General features: G+C 46.5%; 2 protein-coding genes across 3 annotated transcripts; one reads left to right on the top strand and one right to left on the bottom strand.

The window, feature by feature from the left end:
* Positions 1–1,936: 1,936 nt before the first annotated feature.
* On the bottom strand, positions 1,937–7,169 carry LOC106044678 (ras-like GTP-binding protein rhoA). 2 transcript variants are annotated; one of them, XM_013194847.3, is made up of 3 exons: positions 6,419–7,169; positions 5,129–5,769; positions 1,937–4,314 (listed from the first exon to the last, which is right to left on the bottom strand). In XM_013194847.3, the coding sequence occupies exon 2, from the start codon at positions 5,765–5,767 to the stop codon at positions 5,174–5,176; it is 594 nt and encodes a 197-aa protein (XP_013050301.2). In that variant the 5' UTR covers positions 5,768–5,769; positions 6,419–7,169; the 3' UTR covers positions 1,937–4,314; positions 5,129–5,173. The 2 variants fall into 2 exon arrangements, with proteins under 2 accessions (XP_013050301.2, XP_013050302.2); XM_013194848.3 differs by lacking the exon at positions 6,419–7,169 and having other exon boundaries at positions 5,129–6,149.
* Positions 7,170–11,787: 4,618 nt separating this feature from the next.
* LOC106044676 (rho-related GTP-binding protein RhoB) lies at positions 11,788–14,143 on the top strand. The gene has a single exon (XM_013194846.3). It carries the CDS (start codon positions 12,079–12,081, stop codon positions 12,667–12,669), a length of 591 nt encoding a protein of 196 aa, XP_013050300.1. The 5' UTR covers positions 11,788–12,078; the 3' UTR covers positions 12,670–14,143.
* The last annotated feature ends 3,696 nt before the right edge of the window (positions 14,144–17,839 follow it).

A 17,839-nucleotide genomic window follows, 5' to 3' on the forward strand; every position in this document is an offset into this window, starting at 1 on the left:
CTGCAAAGACCCCTGGAGCCCGAGGGAAAGGATTGAAAGGCAGAAAATCGCGCTTTTTAATGCCTGCAGGCTTGCAAACTCCCTCTCAAATTTGGATGTTGACTGGCAGCTAAATGCCCCTCGGCACTGAGGAACCTTGTGACACTGCTCGGTTCAGACACACCTGAGCTAACAAAGTTGCTCCCGATGGCATGGAGCTGCTCAGAAGCCAGTCACTGGTGATTCATGAGTTGGATGATCCTCTACCAGTCTGTCTCCTAAACAGGCACAGCCCAGGGGTGTGCTGAGACAGTCACCCCCCAAAACGGTCTCACTCTGACACAAGAGGCAGCACGTGTTTGGGAACAGAGCACAGGGTTCATGCTCTGCTCTGGCCAAGTCCTGTCTCCATCTCTCCACACCGTGAAATGCCAGATCAAACAGAAATACCTACAGCATAAACGGGTATGAGAGGGCTGAGAACAGCGGGACCGAAAAGCCCACGACACCCTCGGTGTGAGATTGAAATATGAACACATCAGCAGCGTGAAGCTGGTTTCAGTGACGCACGTGTCCACGAGCAGAGATGAAGCTGAACAAGGAGGCTTTGAGGCCTTAGGGACACCTAAAGTTTTGTTTTGGCAAATAAAATTCCAGTCCTTCTGCCTTTTCATAAGCTCCTCTGAGCTGCTGTGGAGGAATACCATGATCCAACCCCTTATTTCCATCAAAACATATTAACAAATTACAGGCTCTTGTATCAGTTTGTGATTCTGTGTTTGCGGAGAAACACTCTGAGCTGATGAATTATTTAAAACAGATGCAGTACATCTCAGAAAATGGATTTGATTAAGTGGAAAGATATTATGAGGAAAACTAAGACAAAAGACTAGGAGAATCTATTTTCATAAAATATAGCATGCTTCCTGGTTCATTATAATTTTGAGTAAAAAGATGAATTAGTAGGTAGACTGATAGATTGGCTACTAGAAAGACATAATATTTACACAGGAAATTAATATAAAATAGAGAATGGTCTTGCTAAGCAAGACATATTACCCTCCTTCCAGCCCATTCCCAAAGCAGGCGATGAGCAGCCTACAAACTGGAAATAACAGATGGGTTTTTATTATTTCAGACTTCTCTTTCCAAAGCCCTGTACTGTGCACAGCGCAGGTATGTTTTTGACTGCTGATGTGTCACTTTGTAGATGACACTGAAGCGTATAGGTTCTGCCCAAATCTCCCTACAAAAACACCTTCTAGATTGTTATGGCTCACGTGGCTCATCACAATATGTAGAGATCTATACAGAGAAGTCAGGTCCTTGATCAGACCAGATGTGGAAAAAAGTCTTGACTTGGACAAGACATGGACTTGAGTGTCCATGAGCCTGTTTTTTTTCCAACAGTCAGATTGTCTACAAACCTTGTCTTGACCACTTTCTTAGAAGCTACTACAACACTATCAAATCAAATACAATCTTTGCACCAAAAATGGAAAGTTGCTCTCACATATCCCTTTAATATGCCTTAATATTGCTATGTACTGATTTCCTTCCTTCATCTTTCTTTCTTTCTTTCTTTCTTTCTTTCTTTCTTTCTTTCTTTCTTTCTTTCTTTCTTTCTTTCTTTCTTTCTTTCTTTCTTTCTTTCTTTCTTTCTTTCTTTCTTTCTTTCTTTCTTTCTTTTCTTTCTTTCTTTCTTTCTTTCTTTCTTTCTTTCTTTCTTTCTTTCTTTCTTTCTTTCTTTCTCTCTTTCTCTCTCTCTTTCTCTCTCTTTCTCTCTTCTCTCTCTTTCTCTCTTTCTCTCTCTTTCTCTCTTTCTCTCTCTCTCTCTCTTTCTCTTCCTTCCTTCCTTCCTCCCTCCCTCCCTCCCTCCCTCCTTCCCCCCTTCCCTCCCTCCCTCCCTTCTCCCCTCCCTCCCTCCCTCTTTTTTTTCTTCTGAAAGACAGATTTATTTGCATCATTGCTTCACTGACATCACAAATATCCCTGTGGGTTGATATATGAATGTCCAGTCAATTTCCATCTTCTCTTCCACAGTATTTATTTCTTTCGCTTTTTATTTTCCCTAACAAAAGTCATAATTAATATTTATTTATTTAAATCAACAAAAGTAGAAAAAAATGCTTAATAAAGTAATTTGTGTTTTCCCCTCTCCCCTCTATGTCCTCTCCCCTCCTAGCTAACCTCATCTAGAGGGTTTATGTGTGCTGCAGGCTGCAGAGGCTCATGAAAGCACAATCTTAAAAGGGAAAGATGGACGAGCACCCGTGGAGCTCCATGCTGCCAAGGGGGGACTGCTTCTTCCCAGGCACGTTGCAGTGTGCACGTGCACAGTCTCTTCTGTATGTCATACAGACTGTGTAGCTTGCGGTAGAATAGAGAAAAAAACACTGCTACATATGGCTTAGGCTAGTATCCTGACTACTAAGCTACATCCTCTTCTTTTTGAATCACAGGCCAATAATAATAATAATAATAATAAATAATAATAACAACAGCAACAACTATTAGGTCTGTGGGTTTCTCATGGGAGCCTGATGCCCTAAAATATGGACAACTGATCAGTGGGTTTCTTGAATAGCCATGTAGTAACCTGGTCTTGCAAAAGTGCTCTGAGACATGTAAGAAGGAAAAGCATTTGCATTTTGGACAAAAGTGGCAAAAAGAAGGTTTATACTGCTTTAGCGAAAGGATGATGAAAAAACTCCCCCAGATTTCTCTTTTTCAGTTGCAGAGGTGGATACAATGCAAAAAGATTACTGACTTTTTATTTCACGTAAAACAGTAAAAAGGTTAATGTTTAGAAATATACTCAGCCCGCTGTAACTGCAGTTTGATTCAGAGATACACACAGTGAATACCAGGAGTGAAACCAGCTACCTTTATCTTGAACAAAACACCCTTCTGGAGAAAAATACTTGTTTGGTTAGACTGACACCAGATGCCAGTATACGGACCGGTATCCTGCTCAGCAACAGGCAGCGTAAGCTCAGATTCACCAAAGTGGTCTGTGCTTCCCCAGTAGTGGGAGCAGTCAGTGCTTAGCATCTCTGCAGAACCGTATCTCTCCAGTTCAATACCCCACATCAGAGGCACCTGAGACACCTGTGTTCTTTAACCTATCTGCAGCCTAATCCTGCCCACCCACACATGCACATATAAAATGGAAATAACAATTCAAACCTATCTACATAAATGCAGCTCTTTGAAATGCACTAATGTATGTTATTACCCGAATCTGGAGAGCACTTATGCGCAGCGCACGCATCCAAGGAGGAAGGGGAGAGCAGTTTTAAAATTTGGGTACAGTATCAGGTTGCACAGAGGGGATTGCTACAGACAGAGAGGGGGAGAAGTTGAGGTGAAAATTGTCTCTGGAGGAAAATGAGAAAGGGCAAGGAAAAAGAGTAAAGGAAAAACAGAACTCCACGAAGTAGATGGTTCACAGTTACTTCAGGCAGCAGTTTAAGTTTCTCAGTTTCGAAAATAACACTTACTTATCACCAAGAGATGGGTTGGTAATTCATGCTGAAAAGCGCTCTGAGATTCTTAGAATAAAGGTACTTTTGGAAATGTAAAGTATCATCCTTGAAACATTTATAATTATGCCACACTGGGATTGTGAACTTTGAACCTACTGCTAAAAAGTAGCAGCAACCCATCCAATAATACTCGGCCAACCCCACACTATGCCCATGATACCATCAATACACAAATCTTTGTGGGAAGAATGGGTAAGGAAAAAATATTAAGTGTGTATTTTACTAGGTCTCTCACCTGGGAAAGCTAGTTTGCTAAGCGTACAGCTGCAGGTGGCATGACCAGCCTCAAAATTTGTGTTTACTCTTGTTTTGTTTCCCCTTGGGAAACTGTAGACAAGCTGCTAGAGTGATGAAACCACCACTAGGTAAGTCAGTAAAAGGAAGTGTTACTCTTCATGTCTTCCTAGTTCATGACAGTTATGCTCAGTTAGTCCTGCCCCATTACTTCAGGATCCGGAGTTTACCTTAGAACTTTTTTCTGTGCATTTACTGTGCTATAGCATGCGTCTTCAAATCCTGCATTACTAACCATCTCCCAGACTTCTATCTTTAATGTCAGCCCATAATTCAGTTAGATCCTTGGGCTGGCAGCAATCAGTGCTTTGGAGAAGGGAAGAGTGTGGAGATGCACCCGAAGTCTTTCTTTTTTGCTCCATCTCTGCGCCTCTCTGAGATCCTCTGCTTAGGTTGACAGCATGTCTTAGTCTCTTTCCAGATTGTTGATGACTTGCAAAGTGGAGTGTGGTTGTTGGCATTCCCTTTGCTTCGTGAATTCTGCCTGTAAGTGCTAGGAAAAAACAGGAAGATTTAAGATACATTCAAGCCATAGAGAGAAAGAAGTTTAGAAACTGAAATCTGTTTTTTTTGCCTCTCTCATTTTAAGGTAAGAATTCTATCAAGAAGCAGATCCTAATCCAGAACCAGGCTTTTTTATCCCAATTTATTTACCCATGCCTGAAGAAGAGGTAAAGAGTACTTCCTTCATTGCACCCTATACTATATATACGTTGCATCCCTAATGCATTTATGGAACCAAGCCCAGGTCAGCTCTACGAATGAATCCTAGAGAAAGTCAGACCTGTTCTGCCAGTAAGAAACCCGCCGCTATTAGTAGGGCAGACTACTGGATACGTGTGTGTGTCTGTGCGTGTCTGTGCGGTGACTCCCTTCCCTAAGGACATCCTTCAAGGAAGTGTAGGGAAGGGAGTGAACACTAGTAAACCTTGTCAGCACAGCTGCTTGCCACTAAGCCTTGCTGCCAGGAAGCTGGGATTAGATCCACTGAACTCCATGTTCTCGTGATTGTCTCCGCATTGCTGGGTTAGGTTCCTGTCTTAGTCTGTGTCTGTCTCCCTTGACCAAAACAACTCTGTGGAGAACTGTAGCTTGGTCATTTCTATTTCTCAGGGCTGGTTCTCAGCTCAAACCTGGAATTGTGCTCTTCAGCCTATTTTGGAAGGGGAGAAGAAACAAATCCAACTTTTCAAGTGCGAGACTTTGCAGACTTTCTATCAATGACATAAGTGATTATTTTTTTCTTCCTGTAGCTTAAAAGCAGCCCTTACAGCACCCACACAACAGCAGCAAAGACATCTACTTACCCTTCCACATCATGAAATCTAACAACAAAATAATGTTCGCTCCTCTTACAAAATTTGGCAGGACCTACAGCGCTTCTTTCTCTTCCTTTTCTCATTTAACGCACATTGGCTAATAATCTCCAGGGCTGTATCGACACCTTCTTTTGTCTTGGCAGAACACTCCAGGTAAGCATATGCCCCAATCCTGGCTGCTAAAGCTTTTCCTTCTGTCATGTTTATCGGCTCATTGCCTGAAGTAGCTAGTTTCTTCTGGATACCTTCATCATCCCTCAGTTCTATCATGGTAGCCACCAGAATAATGGGAACTGTGGGGCAGAACAGTTTGATTTCTGGAACCCAAAGATCAAGGATGTTTTGCTGTGAGTCAGGCCTATCCACCGAGAAGCATATTAAAATAACGTTGGTGTCCTCATAGAACACTGAGCGGAGATTTTGATAACTGACTTCATCCTTCCCTGACACATCAAACAGAAACAGTTTCATTTCGTGCCCATCTACCTCTATGTCAGTGGCATAAGTGTCGAAGAGAGTTGGCTCGTAGCAGCTGGGAAGCTGTTCATGACGCAGAGCGAAGAGGAGGCACGTCTTACCACAGCGGTCATCTCCGACTACAGTAAGCTTTCTCCTAACAGCAGCCATTCCTTGAAAATCGAGATGAAGTAAAAAAATGGATTATTCCTGTGCTGTTTTTTATTTTTTTTCCCCTTTTTAAAGCTTTTGTGAAATGTAGAAGAAGAGAAGAAACTACGTTAGTTTGGGATTCTTTTCCCTTATCTCCTTTTTTCTCTCCATATTCCTGTCTTACCCTTGTTCCCTGTTTTTATTTTTTTTTATTTTTTCTCTTTTCATTTCTCTGATATTAGAATCTTCTGAAATTGTGAGTACCTTGCTTTCGACATTTTTATACATCAAAAAATGAAGGTATAAACCAAATCTGGGTGTAACCAATATTCCTTCAGTGTCCTATATTTCTGTTTTACCATCTTCAATGTTATTTATTGCCAGTGTTCAGTCCATAACAGTGGACAGAGTGTTTCCATAACATTTTCCACACTGAATGCCTTAATTTTGTGAGATGGAACATAAGCCACTGTACTGGACAACCATCCAGATTGCCTACATTTTTCCCACCACTGTCTGCTAGTAGAATTCTACCAGTGGTGATAGCTATGCTGGATAAATCCATGCTGCTTTTGCTTATAGATCTGTTCTCATGTGGGAGTTAAGGAAGTGTTCTCTCTCTTCATATATTCATGGTCATTTTATATGAGATAGAAGTGTTGGACTTACAGGATAGTAATTTCCAGCATCAGTCTTCTTCTCTTTCTTGATGTTCAGTGTGAGATTGGCTTCTAATATCGCTGCTGCCTCAGCTTCCTTAGGTCACTGTTTCCATCTAGAGAGAACTTACCACCACTCTTCAAGGATTGTCGTGATGAACACTGTATTTAAAGGGATAGGTTGATGTTTCTTAATATAGCCAGCCAATCTACAAAGAGAACCTCATGACATCATTGCTTTTTAAAGAGTCAACTTGCAACAAAGTGGAAGTTGCACAATTCATTGACAGATCACAGCATGTTTGCTTCAGAAATTTCCTCATTCGTATTGCAAAAGGCTCATCCTGAGTGAGCATTTCAGTACTGAGTGTGCCAAACTTCTTTTCTGGGGGGTGAGAGTGGGTGGGTGACAGTACTAGAGAGGAAAAGAGCAGTAGAGCTGTCAGCCAGACCCTCAAGACATCCATTTTCAGATCTGCTAAGGCATCTCACAGAAATGAATTACAGAGCCAAAGAATGGATGAGGTAGGAAGGGATCTCTGGAGATCATCTGGTCCATTCCCTTGCTCCAGCAGGGTCAACTAGAGCAGGCTGCTCAGGACTGTGTCCAGTCAGATTTTGAATATCTCTGAGGAAGGAGACTCCACTAGCTCTCTGGGCAGCCATTTCCAGTGTTTGATCATCCTCCAAGTAGCGAAATAAAATCCGTGACAGTCTAAAGAGAAAGAACTGTCCAGTGTAATGGATACTAACTATCTTGGATTCCAGAGGTGGAAACTGACCTCCCCGATATCTTGTTGGTGTTGGGCAAGTCATTTCTCCTTTCTCTGTCTCAGTTTCCCTGGTAGACAAAGCCTGCAAGGTGTTTGCATCCACCAAAAACTGAGAACAAAGGTAACCAGAGGTGGATTACTTTGGTCTCTCTGCAGAGAGAACTGTTTGCAAAGGCATTGCTGGTGATGCAGACACTTAACTGCTGATGTACAGTTATGTGGTCAGCCCATTTATTTCACGCAGCTACTGAAGAGTTCTTCAGCTGAGGGTTTTTAGGAACTCATTTTCTTTGATTGGAGAGAGCTGGAGACCTGAAGGAAATTAGTTTTCTATGGTGGTCTAATTTTACTCTGGTAGACTGTATTTCTTGTGTCCCATTGACGTATAAGCCTGAATAAAGTTGAAGTCACTGGATTCTGACTTGCTCTACTTATGTCCTAGAAGAACAATGCCATCGGGTCCCGTACAGCTCTTTAGGATCATAAAGGCATTTCTTCTTTGGGATGATATTCTTTTACTTGTGCTGTACCTAACCTAAATGAAAATATGCAGGCCTTTCCCACCTTCTCTTTTTGTGCCTTGGCATTCCAGTCTCTAGGTAGATCGATCTGGCTTCTTGGCTGAGCACACTGATCACCAAGGGGTCTGAGAATTGGAGAGCTGAAGATCTGAGAGTTGAGTCCCTTTTTGTCAGGGACACTGGAAAGCAGTGAACCTGTTGTGACTTGCAACAAGTGGTCTACATATGTCAGAAACTCTTAACAGCTTAGAGATGGACACTTACCATTTCTACCTGTTTGCCAGTATCTTCTCAGAGCTTTTTAACACTGTAAACTGCTCATATTTAGCAAGTTCTTGCTTCCTTTAGAAGCTTCTTGTTTCCCTGAGAAGCTCTGCGTGAGGACGGCAGGATGCTTGTTGCTAGCGTTACGGTGCAAGTCAGCGAGCAGGACTCGGTATGCTGCTACTGGCACATACGGCTCCCGCAGCATGTTATGCCACAGCAGGCAATGTACTTACTTGCCTACTTATTGACAAAAAGGAGAAAGATTACCTTCCCCACTGAGCTTTCACGCTTTTGGTGCAGATTTATGCTTGAACACAAATTATCCGAGTTACAGACATGCCCTTTAGAAAATCTGTTTAGCAAAGAGAACAGGGAGGAGGCACATAATCTGGAAGCAATCTCCAGTAATTGACTGAAATTGTCTTCTCAACAACAAAAAAATACCAATTGGATTAAATCAAGTAAAAAGTCCCAAAAGGCTGGGTTTTAATCTCAAAACCACCAGCACAAGCAATGAAAAAAAAGAAGTGATGTCTTCTTTCTCCTTTTCATACTTTTTTCATCAATCATACCAATGTATGTGGTACAGCAGAACCAATAAGTTCTCTGCTTAGAGACTGCACATTTATGGGTTATTGGAAGTGAAGTTTCAGCTTGCTGAAAGAAGTAGAGTTCCACATATGATGGAAATTTGATAAGGAAATACAAAAGCTACAACACAGAGTTAAAAAAAAAAAACAAAAACGTGAGCTGGTTGCGCTTGGTGCCACAGCCATGCTTGAATGCAGAATTGGTCCTGTTCAAAATTCCCTAATGAGAGAAACAAACCACCTTATCCCAGAGCCTGTTATCATTTTTTCTTCTTCTCAGGTTTTCCATCTCTGCTCTCAGTCACCACCTCAGGAAGGAAGTCTAGGTACTTCCACAGGTTATTATCCACTGTACTCTGTTACAGGACTGCTGCAGTTCCTCCTTCTGCTGCACTCGCAGCACTGTAACGCTGGTCAGATTCCTATTTTCCGTGATCTAAGCAGGAGGAAGAAAGGATTCCTGTGTACAACTCCTGATTGCTGCTGTTCTTGAAACTGGCTCATTTCACACTTTCATGTACGGGATGAAAAGAGGATGCTCCAGAGAACAGAAACATATATCTGAAAAAATATAAATTAAGGCTTCCTCACTCCCACTTAGACAGCTCAGTGCACATACCACATAGTGCTTCCTTCTATTTCAGTGCAAAGTCACATCAGGGGAATTGATGATGAAGCTTTCTGATATTTATGGGCTGAATAAACTACAAGAGAAAAGCGGCATGTTGCATATTTACATTTAATATGAAACCCAGGCCACCATCATGTCACAGGTAATAAAGTACAAAGGCATAAAAGGCATTTAAGTTTAAATGTGTGATAACCAGAACACCTTGAGGCCCTTTCCGGAGCATAACCTAGGCCAGTGACATGACAGCAGTCTCAGTCTATGTGAGTCGCAGGACTGGGCCTGTGGGCATTTGAAACCCCACATCCTGGAATTACACAGACTTTGCTGGAGTCCTTCTTGAAAGCTGGGAGACCAAACATTCAGTATAACTGTGTTGAAGACTACAGAAGCAAGATTTTGCCAGTGAGTGAGGCATTCGTAGCTCAGGCCACCAGGGGCTGGGAGGTTAACTGGGTATTGGAACTGTATCTGCTCTGCTCAATTGTAAGAGCCCCTGCTATCGGTGTGACATGGGTTAGCTGGACCTTTTCAGAGCACTTCCTGAGCGTAGTTTGGAAGCTGGGGTGAGCAGATGGTTTGGACAAGACCCCCCTGTCTTGAAGGCTACAAAAGTTAAAGGGTATGAGTGTGGGCTGCTCAAGTTTGCTTTCTGCACGCTGAGGCACACAGGTAACTGCTAGCAGCACTCCGGGTGAACAGCAGAGCGGTGTGCTGTGAAATGAACAAGCTGCGTGTTTCCCTGCCTTTCATGGCGCAGCACGGAGGAGACGATCAACATAATTGCTCATTCGGGTGGCTCTTTCTTCTATGTAATGAAGCGTTTTGCTGATGAAAAGACAAAATCAAACAGGCGTGATTCTTCGTGCAAGCCAAAAGTCAAATAAAAATGAATTCAGACGCATATTTAAGCAGCACCTATCACGAGCTGTAAAGCACCTGCTTGCAGCTTTTCCTGCTGTCTCCTCAGAGGTGTGGGGCTTCCAGCTTCTGAGCCTAAGGAACAGGGCACCCAAGGCAGCAGGGCTGCCGCAAGGTGGCACTGAACTCCGACGAAAAAAAACATCATCCATTTAGTGCTGAGGGAGAGCTTCAAGGAACTTAAAAACAGGAAAGGTATTAAGACTTGCATTGTACTGCAAATCGACTCTGCTTGCCTGTCAAAGTGGTTCTACATGCTTGGGATATTTATAGGGAAAATAGCTACGAGCTGCTAATGCTCCATCACGGAAAGGACATGACAGCGCGGAAAGAAGACTTCTACATCAGTGACTTCTTTGGGGTTCGTGAAGAATTTAAAATTGTGAGCAATGACAATAATGGTAAAGGGACAATGGCAATCCAAAATTTAGCATGTTAGAAGTTCAAAGGTACTGGAGAACACTGATGACCGTGACTACACTTTCATAGGTTGGTTTTTGTTCAAACGTCCGTTTGAATTTTTTATGTTGACTTCATGTGAAAGATGCTGTACAAACTTAAGATCAAGGTACAAACCCCTCCATCACCCAACAGACAGACGTGTTCTTTTGAAAGAGAGAAATAGGAATTACAAAAAACAAAAAAACAAAAACCTCACAGAGGATGAATTACATTTCAATGCCTAGGATTAAGTGAATCATAAGCGAACCATATGCCCTATTAACACACACTTCTGTAACTCTACTGGAAGTCACCTGTCAAGGAATGTGATATGCTCAATGGTGTATTTGGTCTTTAAGTGGGTGTTTTTAAATGCAACTTCTAATAACAATCGTATTGTCTGGGTTTTGTTCTATTCACTAATGGCAGCACTGGCTAACAAGGGAAGGCCAGGTCTGGGGGTGAAAATCGCCTGGGTGGAAACACTTGCAGGGAAACGAGCTTCAGACAGCACCCAGCAAACAGCGGTAGCTTTAACAGGGACAGAGCGAGCCAGTACCAGGAATTTCAGTGAGGTTTTACAATGCAGGGCTACATTAATGTGAGCCGTCTGTCAGTGCCGAGGCACGCAGCCCCAGCCTCCAAGCAGCCTGAAGGCCGGTCATTTATACTCTTATTTTCCACATTCATTTTTTAATTACTGGGACTTCCGATATCTCTCAGCGGAGACCAAAAGGGCATTTCGGTTCAAGCCCGCTGCTTCTCCCGGTTTATAACCCCTCAGCTCCCTTTTGCCCAAAGGCAGGAGACGGACCCGAACGTGACCAGCTTTTTCCTTTCAGGACGGGAAGCGGTCGGGTATCCAACCAAGCCCCAAATATTTAATCCCGAACAGCCTCCGGTCGGCTTTCCCCGGGTTTTACAGCCGGTACCGGGGGCACGGCGGCTTCCCCCGGGGGATTTTCCCTCAGGGGACCACCCTCGGGCCGGCTCCATGCCCTCCGTCCCCAGATCTCCCCTCACAGCCTCCCCGGTCCCCTCAGCCCCGAGCCCGCCACCGCCCCTCAGCCCCTCAGCCCCGCTCCCCCCCCACCCACCTCCCAACCCCGCCTCCCGCCCTCAGAAGCCCAACCAATCGCGTCGCTCCCCGCCGGGGATGACCTCACTCTCTGCCTCCCCATTGGCTGGCTATATTAAGAAAGTCGCGAGCGCCTTTAAATAGCGGCGCCGGGCCGCGGCTTGCGGCAGTTGGCGGCGGGCAGCGGCGCGGGTCGGAGCTGCTTCCCGTGGCCGTACGCAGGCGGCGTCGGTGGCGTTTCCCCCGCCGGGAATTGAGCCCAGCCGGGTGGGACCGAGTGTCCGAGCGCGCCCCAGAGGCGGGGGGTTGAGGAGGGCCTGCCTGCCTGCCCGCGCGGGCCCGGCTCGCCACGGTGTCCTGTGAGAAGCGAGAGGAAGCGGGAGGCGGCCGCGGGCAGGAGGGCGCTGCCATCGTCCTGCTGCAGGGCAAGGCCAGCTTGGCGAGCTTGGCCATGGCCGCCATCCGCAAGAAGCTGGTGGTGGTGGGGGACGGCGCCTGCGGCAAGACCTGCCTGCTCATCGTCTTCAGCAAGGACGAGTTCCCCGAGGTCTACGTGCCCACCGTCTTCGAGAACTACGTGGCCGACATCGAGGTGGACGGCAAGCAGGTGGAGCTGGCCCTGTGGGACACGGCCGGCCAGGAGGACTATGACCGCCTGCGCCCCCTCTCCTACCCGGACACTGACGTGATCCTCATGTGCTTCTCCGTGGACAGCCCGGACTCGCTGGAGAACATCCCGGAGAAGTGGGTGCCCGAGGTCAAGCACTTCTGCCCCAACGTCCCCATCATCCTGGTGGCCAACAAGAAAGACCTGCGCAACGACGAGCACGTGCGCAACGAGCTGGCCCGCATGAAGCAGGAGCCGGTGCGCACCGAGGACGGCCGCGCCATGGCCATTCGCATCCAGGCCTACGACTACCTGGAGTGCTCGGCCAAGACCAAGGAGGGCGTCCGGGAGGTCTTCGAGACCGCCACCCGGGCGGCCTTGCAGAAGCGCTACGGCACCCAGAACGGCTGCATCAACTGCTGCAAAGTGCTATAGGGAGCGGCTGGAGCACGGCGCTGGGCACAGCGCCTGGGTCACCTGTTGGTGGGTGGAGAGGAGCTGGGTTACGCACGCACACAGCATCTGCCTGTTCCCTCTGCTGGGGGCTGGCGATGAACGGGGGTGGGGGTTAAGGGAGGGGGCACGCTCCCTTAGCCTTGGCCAAAAAGGGTTGTGCTGGCTCAGCCGTGGGAACAGAGGGAGGGGGGGGTTGCATGCCCAGAGTCTTGGGAATCGGTTGGAGAGAAGCCTTCTCCTTCGCTGGCCCCTGCGAGTTAATCGCTGACTCTCAATGACAAACAGCTGCTGGGACTGGACTGAGCAGACACTGCGCCTGGCTCTTCCCCTTTGCCCACCACCTGCTGCTCCCGGCTCCCAGACAGCCTCCTCTGTTCCGCAAGAGGAGAGCGGCGGAGCTGAGATGCTCCAAGGGACTGGTGCCTCCTGCGTGCATGTGCCTCCCCTGAGGCGGGCTGGGGAAGGGCTGCATCCCTCGGGCTGCCTGCGGCGTCCTCGCCTCTCCGGCGGGTGTTCTGACCTGCTGTGGAAGTTAGTGCCCCGAGGACCGGGGAGGGCCATCCCGAGCTAAGCCTGTATATATCTTACGTTTTTTTCCTGTCTTGTGCAAAACTGGGGTAGTGCAGGGGGTGCTTATTTAAAGTGAGGTGGGGAGGGGGTGCCCAGCTGGGACTTGTGTTGTGCAAAGGAACTTGCCGGAGGCGAGCTGGTGCCTGCTGGCGGCACGAGCCTCCAACTGTCTCCAGCTGTGGGCTGGAAAGTGAAGCTGGACTGCTCCGTCCTCCTTGCTGGACATCCTGCTCTTGATGGACAAGGCAGGATGAGCAAGGGGAGAGGGTGATATTGCCATATTATGATCTTGGTGCCTGCTCCTTCATTTAATGTTGTCCTCTGCAGATACGTTGATTGGGATTTATTTAAGTTTATTTTCAAAAGAAGTTACTTTGCACAACTTGGAAATTTTTTTTTTGAATTAAACACTCAATGCACTTGTCATCTGCATACAACACTGTAGCATTGGAAACACTCAGCAACCTCATCTGGGCCTTGTTTTTAAAATTGTGACTTCAACACAAGCGTAAATAAAACCACTATCTTTTTGCCTTGAAAAAAAAAACATGGGTGAAAACACTGTTCCTTACGCATTGAGTACATCAGACTTTAATACTAAAGGGCAGTTTAATGAATTTAGGTTTATTTAAAACTTATTTTCACAGGGTGGCAGACCCGGGTGAAAATAATCTTGCGTTTCTCTGGTTCAGAGAACAAATTTATCCATTTATGTTTGTTTACTTTTTTTCCCTTCTTCCCCCAACAGTGGTACTGAGACTGGTTTTTTTGTTTGTTTTTAATAAACTGACATGGCAAAAACTGAGATGTATATGATGTTTACATAAAATTATGAACTGTGTATGCAGTTTTTTATGTAAAGTATTAAAAGATTCTATGCTGACATCTGAGGAAGCAGTGTTGTGATTTACAGGGGCTGGAGGGGTTACAACATGCACCGACGGGGGAGAGATGGACCAGAGTTTGCCCCATGCCCACATCTGCTCCCTCTGGTACTTTCTCCTCTGGCTGAAATATGCCTTGGGTGGTTTTTGGAGGGCTGCTGGTGGTGGTTGCCTTCAGGGGAGCTGGTTTCTTAATTTCCACAGGTGGACGTGTGTGGGTGGTGGTTGATGCGCCCTGGTTGCTGCTCGCCCCCAAGGTGGGCTGGGGGATGAGGCTGCGGTGGGGGTGGGGGCTTCGCTCGCTGCTTCGTGTACAGGCAAGGCTTTGGCTTGCGAGGTGATGAAGCAGGCAGAGAACTGAACGTGGCAAGGCCATAAGAATTATTTTTCAAGATCAGAATTTAGATAAAAACCGTTCTTACGTAGCGAGTGGCCTTCCCTCTGGACAGCACGGCCCCGCTTGCTGCAGCAGGGCTCATGGACTGGCTCCACTTGCTGCAGAAGCCTAAGCCACGGAGCTAACTTCCCGATCGCCAGCCTCCTTAATTGCCATAGCACTGTAAAAAGCCTGGCCACACACTTCTGCCTCTCCTCTGACCGGGTGCTTCGGGGCCCGGTGCCCTGCGTCTGCTGCTGCTGCTGCCTTCACCTGCAGCATCTGTGGCTCCTGGCTGGAGAGGTGGGCTGGTGTGGCGCTGCTGAAGAACAAAGCCCGTGCCCAAAGTGCCGATGTCTCCTCATTTATTTATTTTTTAACCCCAGAAAAACTCCTGTAGGTACCTATGGGAGAAAGCTCAACCAGGTTAACATTTTTGTAAACCTTCTCGCCTCCTTTTGCAGAGGTGTGAGAAAGGAGTCGAGCCTTCTGTTTGTCTCCCATGTGAATCCTTGCTGGGGCGCACCGGATTGTTCCGAAACATTACCCAATACCAGGGCAAACACAACACGTTTGGCTGCTTTTGCTTGTTTGCTCACGGAGGGCTCTGCCAGCCTCCTGCCGAAAGCAATCAGGCTTTTTTTTTTTTTTTCCCCAACAGACTCACGTAGAAATAGCGGGCTCCTTGTTCCACGACTGGAAAGTCAATCAGAAATCACGTGGAAAAACCTGGCTTTGCGTTTTCAAGGCTTTAGATACAACGCAAGGTGCAGTCCGTGCCGGGAGTTTGCTGCGTGGTTTCACCCTGACCTTAGGGAAAGGCAGCTGCGTTTTCACCCGGTTTAGCCAGGATATCTTAAGATACCCAAGCACTGTGTTTTGGGTGCCAGTCTCCAAGGATTTGCATCTCTCCTGATATTCAGAGTGAGTTTCTCATCTTCAGGTTGAGAATCCTAAAATCACGTTTCGGTCTTAAAACACCCTTTGAAATTGAATCTCAGTCTTTAATGTTTAAAGGGCCTCTGCCAAAGGCTCCATTCCCGCAAACTCCTCAAAAGCCTCCACATCACCAACCAGTGACATTAAAATCAGCGTGGCAAACTTTTGCCTTAAAGCGATTGGGACAGCTGCAGAACTTACAAATTCTGTCGGACTGCAGCAATAAGTAATCTTCTCGACGTCCCAAAGGAGAAAGCATTAATATTTGTATTTTAAACACTGGGAAATGAGTTCGCATTGCACCTCTGCATAATTAACTACGCCAATATTTTCCACTAAGGTGCTTACAAGGTAATTACCTTCATTATTTCAAATTGGACGAAGCCTGAAAACGAAGCCACCTGGGGAAGGAAAGTCAGTGGCTTCTTCCATTTTGGAGACACCACCGCAGGAGCTGTAAGCAGTCCTCGCATGGCCAGATGGAGACGTTGTTTAGAAAGCCATCGTGGGAGGGTGTGCCAAAACATGACACATCGTCTTCGGTGGGAGAAAGAAGTCAGTGAATATCCCTGCTAGTTTTGGCAAAGGGAGCTTTAATGTCGCGTATTGAAATCAAACCGCGTGTTTTTGGCAGGTTATTTTAGCTCTCGTGCAACTCCACATACAGTGGGGTTGCTTGAATGTAAGCGGGAGCAGAAATTGTGGCAGTCTCATACAGCCTTTTGTTTTTGCAGCAATAACTTCATTTAGCGCTATCTGCTTCACCATGTATACAGCATATTGCAGATCCAGTTTAGCAGTCCAATAAAAAATGGACACAAATTCCCTGTAATAAGAGGAAAAATAAAGTAACTTGAGGACGACCACAAGTATTTTACTAGAATCAGAGTCACTAACTGCAATTCCTTCATGGGTTTTATTCCTTGGATGCAGAAAATAAAAAAAAGCTCGGTTTGACCTTTCAGATTTTAGCGATCTGTAGCGCTGGTGGATCCAGTTCTTTCTTGGCTTTGCTGGTTTTGTAGTATCATGGACAGAAATTGCATGAATACCTCCTTTTGCTGTTTTGTAGAGCTAACTTTGAAGGATCTAAGACAGGACACTTGCCCCTGTGGGGCTGCAGAGCCATTTGGAGGTCTGGCTAACCCGTCTGTGCATGGAGACACTTCACAGGAGGCAGCCAGCAGGAATGTTGGGGTGCACCAGGCTGATGAGCTTCAAGGAACCTCCTGGAGAAAGGTTTGGATCCCACCGCCGCGGGTCTGTTCCCACAGGGAACCTTCACCCCTCCAGTTTTGCCTGTCGGTGACAAGCAGCAACCAGACAGATCAAGTTTTGTGGCCGGTCGCACCCCGTGCAGAAGCACAGAGCGAGTCTCACTTGGTCAGAGCATCCACGAAGCGGGAGGCTCTGTGGTTACCTTTGAGGTGCCAGTACATTTATTATCCATGCCCAATTCAGTACCATTTGCTATAACGGTAAGCTACAGATGGGCCGTTTCTCTTCACAAACGAAATATCAGAGTCAAGGTAGAAGGTGGGGTGCGAGAGTGAGGCTTAGAACCAGGGGCACCGATGTGATGCCCACACTGGACCCTGGCAGCGCAGCAGGAGGACTATCGGATGGCTGCCTACGGCATGCACTAAATACACGGACACGTTTTTGCCCTAGCCTGCTGGTCTGCCTGCTTGAAACCGAAATCTCGGTGGGATTTTGCCCTAAATGCTTAATTCCATTGCTTTTAAGCCATTCATCCTCATTCAGAGCTTGACAGGACAGGGCTGGAGATAGGCGTTTGGAAACAAAGCGGATTTCCTGGCAGGCTCATTTGCACAATAATGTCCCCTTCCTCTCCTGGAAGAGGAGGGCGGTGGCAGCCCTGGGACCCCCCCAGGGCACTGGAGGAGCCCTTTCTCCTGCTCCCACGCTTTTGTGCAGTGGGTTTCATCCTTCTGTATCCATGCAGGCTTGAATATATATTCCTTTTTTTTTTTTTTTTTTTTTAATTCCTGAGAGGAAAATAATCTTTATGTTTCAGGCTTAAGTCACCCATACCCTTGTGAAAATCTGGAAGAAACTCCAAGTTTCGGGCTGCTCTAAAATAACTCGTAATTTCTCATAATTTCTTCTGATTTTCTCTGACATTCAGGGGGAAGCGACACTACCATTGCCACCACCTAGAGCACCAAGGGACTGGGTAGGAGAGAGCTCAGTGCCTCCTGATGGCTCAGGACACCTCGCATTCCTGCTGAGGGAAACTGCAGCAGTTTCCCTCCAAACCCTCCCAAGCACTAACTACAATGAGGTGCTGGCAAGACAAAGACACACATATACCAGTAAAGAGGTGAAAAGGGAAGCAAACTGCAGTAATTGCCCCGCA

This window comes from Anser cygnoides, chromosome 3 (genome assembly GCF_040182565.1).
Source record: "Anser cygnoides isolate HZ-2024a breed goose chromosome 3, Taihu_goose_T2T_genome, whole genome shotgun sequence".
Taxonomy (NCBI): domain Eukaryota; kingdom Metazoa; phylum Chordata; class Aves; order Anseriformes; family Anatidae; genus Anser; species Anser cygnoides.